Source organism: Pygoscelis adeliae, unplaced genomic scaffold, assembly GCF_000699105.1.
Source record: "Pygoscelis adeliae isolate BGI_AS28 unplaced genomic scaffold, ASM69910v1 Scaffold38, whole genome shotgun sequence".
NCBI lineage: Eukaryota > Metazoa > Chordata > Aves > Sphenisciformes > Spheniscidae > Pygoscelis > Pygoscelis adeliae.
The window spans coordinates 2,390,897-2,395,593 of record NW_008825614.1 but is presented as its reverse complement, the minus strand read 5'-3'; the positions used below and the strand labels follow the sequence as shown (position 1 = coordinate 2,395,593).

General features: G+C 39.7%; 1 protein-coding gene across 1 annotated transcript in view; it reads right to left on the bottom strand.

Annotated features, from left to right (window-relative positions):
- The window catches only part of ITPR2 (inositol 1,4,5-trisphosphate receptor, type 2), a 234,126-nt gene that overhangs the window by 147,188 nt on the left and 82,241 nt on the right, over positions 1-4,697 (bottom strand). Inside the window, exons 27-29 of the mRNA XM_009332815.1 lie at positions 2,130-2,219; positions 1,854-1,979; positions 546-668 (exon numbers count right to left, since the gene is read on the bottom strand). Of these exons, the coding sequence (XP_009331090.1) occupies positions 546-668; positions 1,854-1,979; positions 2,130-2,219 (339 nt within the window). The remainder of the gene's footprint in view (positions 1-545; positions 669-1,853; positions 1,980-2,129; positions 2,220-4,697) is intronic.

Below are 4,697 nucleotides of genomic sequence, written 5' to 3'. Positions count from 1 at the left end.
GCTCAGTAGATCTGCCACTGAGCAAGGTGTCATTCTATATGACTATATCTGTAAACCCACACAATATATACACAAAGGGACCATGACAAAGAAGTTTATTGTAAACACAATGATTTAATAAAAGATCAAATTTTAGATTAGTTGAATCAAATGGAAGTATCATCAACAAAAATGTATGGGTCTGATTCTGCTGTCACACAAGCTTCATGACAGCATAGTCACAGCATCTTCTACCTTGACTTATAGTCCATCTGTGAGCGAGTTAGGATGAATACGATCAGAGTCAAGCTAAACATGATGTGATGATCTGACACATGTTCATAGAGACTTCCAGTAAACCCCACAGGTAATATTGTTTTCCACTTTTAAAATGGCAACATTAAAAACAATGACACAAAGAGCAACGATAAGGGAGAAAAGACAGGAGAGAGAAGAGAAAGCAGAGAGGGCATAATTTAATGAAATTATTTATTTAGCACTGTCATTTTTCAGCAAGTCCAAATTTACTTCCAGTTATAATATTCTCCTTAAAATTAAATACTTACCCCTGGAGTTAAGAACAAGTTGAGATTTTTGTGGAGAAGAACTTGATTCTGAGGATTTCCTCGACAGAAATTCTGAAGAAAAGTGTGGGCTAGATTCATAACTTCATTCATCTTTTCATCGCTCTGCAGAAAGAAAAGACAAACGAAATCAGCTGGGCGTACCTAAACATACTTGTTAAAACCGCACAACGTGAGTTCAGCCAGGAACAAACCAATTCTCCCTCTGGCAAAAGCAGCTGATCTAGTTTCCTTCAGAGTCCATCAGTGGCTGTACCTTACTCTGAATCGACTCGACCATAGGGAGTCACAGGTAAGAGCACAAACTCAAAGTAAGATTTCCTCATGCATGGTTGTAATTTCCTAGTTTAAAAAAGTGCTAAGTGGCTTGATATTCAAAAAAAGCTCTCTAGCCTGCACTGATTTTAAGCTTTTGAAAAGCTTTGGCTTTTATATAGCTACATATAGAAACAGATGTATGTGTGCTCATGTGTGTACACCTACATGAATATATATGTTCATACACATACCCCCCCACAAATATATGCCTAGTTTCATCCCCATTTTATATTCCTCATATAGTACTCTAACTATCGTTCGATGAACCACCTATACAGACAAGGACTATTTTACTGAAGGCAGCTGAACCCAGCGTCTATATCGTAACATTAGCGTGTAACACTAAGGAAAATGTAGCCCAGAAGAGGTTTTATCTCCTCTCAATGCTTCCTGTAAGATATAGAAAGATGTGCTCTTTAAAAGGCTATCTAGATCATTCATTTGTAGGCTCAATGCCACTAAATCAGTACAAAATCACTTTATCTTCTGAAAAACTTGCAAGTGGAACTAGGTTAGAGGCTTCCACCACAGAAACGAAGAAATTATTTCAGACTTGATCCTTGAAAGCTTTTTGTCCATCTTATGTACCTACGATAGCACTCACATCAGTGCCCAACAGTGGAATTTAGATACCCTGCCAGGAGCTCCATTAAATCAACACTTCTTACTGTGCAGTGACTGCAGATCTAAGGTTTGCCTATTTCAGGATTGGGATGATAGCGCAGTGGCATCCAGGTACCTGAGGCAGTAAACATTAAGTTCTTAATAAAACCTGTTCTATGCAGGCAGCCATATTTAAACTTAGGCCCAAACCCATTATTCTTAAGGTAGAAAATGGCATCATCATTTCAAATTTGTACCATAATTGACTGAATTGAGTTAAAAAAAAATATTCACATTGATTCTTGGGCCTTTTGAGGCCTTTCCCTTTATTGAGTTCATGTTCTTTACCACTACAATTGTAAGAATAACCTTTTCATAGGGTATCTGCAGAAGGTCCAAGACTACCAAGTGGGCGCCCATATTTTTCAGCAATCGCTGCTGTTGATTCCGACATTTTTTATTCTGAACACAAAGTTTGCTGAGTCGAATCAAAATCTATAAATAAACAAACAAATAAATAAGCATGCAAGCAAGCAAAGCAGTCAAGTCACACAAAAACAAACAAAAATACATTCTTTCAAAATAATTACTAAATCTACTTATCAAACAAATATATCAAGCAAGTTTCTTAGCAGATATACCAACCTCTTTAACAATATTGTAGTTATTGCTTTTATTGCTGTCTATTTGGGGTTTTTTGGTCCCATCCTGTATTGGACTCAAAATATTTGACTCCTGTAACAAAGAACACACAACAAGTGGAGATCTACTGCAATTTCCTCAACATGAACTAATTATATTTAATAACAGCAAGTGAAGAAGTATTACAGCAGCTCATAGGGAACAGATGTAACACAGATAATAGACTCGTTTATTCTTTATCCACCAGTCCAGTGAGTGAAAAGATTCACATTCAAGTCCTTCCTCTGTTTCAAATTTCCAACATGATTTGAGGCAACTATTCTATGTCTTCATGCTTCTGATCCTCCTAAAAAAGAATATGGCCCTAAATCACAGACTAGGCATCCCAAGGAATTTGGATACTATGAGAATAGGGACCACAAGTGTATTTTAATAGCCACCACTTGTTCAAAAAACCTCTAATACAGCTGGACAGATTACAAAGTCTGTGTATGTGAACATTAAAAAGTCTGGAGAAAGAGCTTAAGACAACCTCTGTAGTTGCGATAAGTAGGGTGTTCTCAGCAGTACAGGAACAAGTAGCACATGGAAATTAGAGATGTTCCTCCCGTGAAGAGGACACTTCTGTCCTTATCTCTGGATGATGCAGTAAAGGATTTAAAAACAAATGAGAAGCTTATGTTAAACTGCAACATCCAGTCATGACGCCGTATGCTCTGGGCCTTGGCTCTTAGAAAGCCCCAGCTGGGTATGATAAATAAGAGAAATCAAGTCAGCAAGTAACTGCCAACACCCACGCACCTTTCCATGCATATCTCAATCAAAACACGGAAGAACATCTACACAAATACTGCCACTTAGAATACTGGCAGTGTGGGGTTTTTTTCTGCTGCCAGCTATAATAAGCCTTTCTTAACAAAGAATTGAAAGATTGGACTTTGGATGCTGAAATTATTAAGCATGTAGAAAAACTGTACCAGATCTCAAGCCTGCCTTACAGTATAAGCAGAAGGATGTAAACCAGTGCAATAGCATAAAAAAGCACCAAACAGGTGCGCTTCTGAGCTTCATCGTGTCCTCAAACTTCCTACTGTTTCAGAGAAGAGAATTACGTTAAAACACATGTGCACGCCAATCTGAATGTTTACACCTCTTGAAACCTCTCTCTCAACTTTCTTAGCTGATGGTGAAGATGAGGAGTTCTATAAATCCCATTTGATCTTAATTTCAGTGGGGCAAGAACAGCTGCACCATTTGGTCATGGAAGCTGTTTATAACAGTGTCAGCACCGCTGTTCAGCATGGTCATGTTGATTTATGCAACAACAGTGAATTTTTGTTTGTTTAAGTTTGTTAGTATGCATGCTGCCTTCTCTCTAGCTGTTTGAATCAATACTTTGGAAGATATTTCAGGCTTTTTGCTATAACTAACCACCCTCCTCTGTTCTGGGACTGTGGGTTAACCAAGATTAATTTACCTGTTACTTTTATCAGCATTCTTCCTCAATCAAAGTAGTTTTATAATCCATGTGAACTATATGTCTTATCTGGAAGTGCTGATCAGCACTAAACTGCTGAATCTATCCTTTCTCTTAACAAAATAAAAACCTGTTTATTGAACCCATAAGAGTATGCCAGGGATGTAATTATCAAGAGCTAATCACACCACTGGGATACCAGAGACACACAGTTGCATATCTTGCCTCATTATGCCCCATGATAGACATTCTCTGTCACACTTGTCCATAGGGGACAGGGAGTCACAGAGACCGCACTGAGAAAGGTTCTCTTCTGAGTACCCCACCTTCAGGAAACGGTGTTTTCTGAAACAGACTACTTCCTCCATTCATAAAACTCCTGGGATATCACTCTGCATCAGTCTTAGGATCCTTTCTTTCTAGCCCCCAAAACGGAGGCCCAGATTCCAGCATTCGGCCCGAGCAGCTCCCTGCCGCTGAAGTAGTCTCACTCATCTCAGCAGGACAGCTGTGCAAGGCACTAGTCAGTGTCACGCTGGCACAGTTTTGCCCTCCACAGGCTGTATTTACTTACCAGGGGAATGAGGGGCACTCTCAGAGTTTCTGCGCGCAATCTCAACCTATATATGACGTTTCAGGAGATGTTTGTTTAAACATTCCCAGAACCAAAGCAAACCGCCACAGACCAGAAAAGGAGGAGAGCAAGGGAACACCAGGCGCTTAAGGGTGCTGAAAGTTTTTACCACTTAAAACCTCGCTGAACTTTCTTAGCAGTTGGCGAAGATGAGAAGCTCTATAAACGCCACTGCACTGTATTCCAGCTTCACCTGACAGTCCTTTCACTGGGACTGTCTCTTTCTCCTCCTCAGATCTGTGCTTCCGGTGCAACTCCACCAATGCATCCTCCAGTGACAGGACAATAAAGACCACACTTTCCGTAGTCCATGGTATCTATACAGACTCATAACACCCTTCCTAGAATTAACCAAGTGAGCAGGCTTTATCCGCTTTTCCCTTCTGAAGCAAGGCTCAGTTATGTGAGATCAATTTCAGCATTCCTTCCTAGCCCCATGTGGTGTCTAATTCACGTCTGA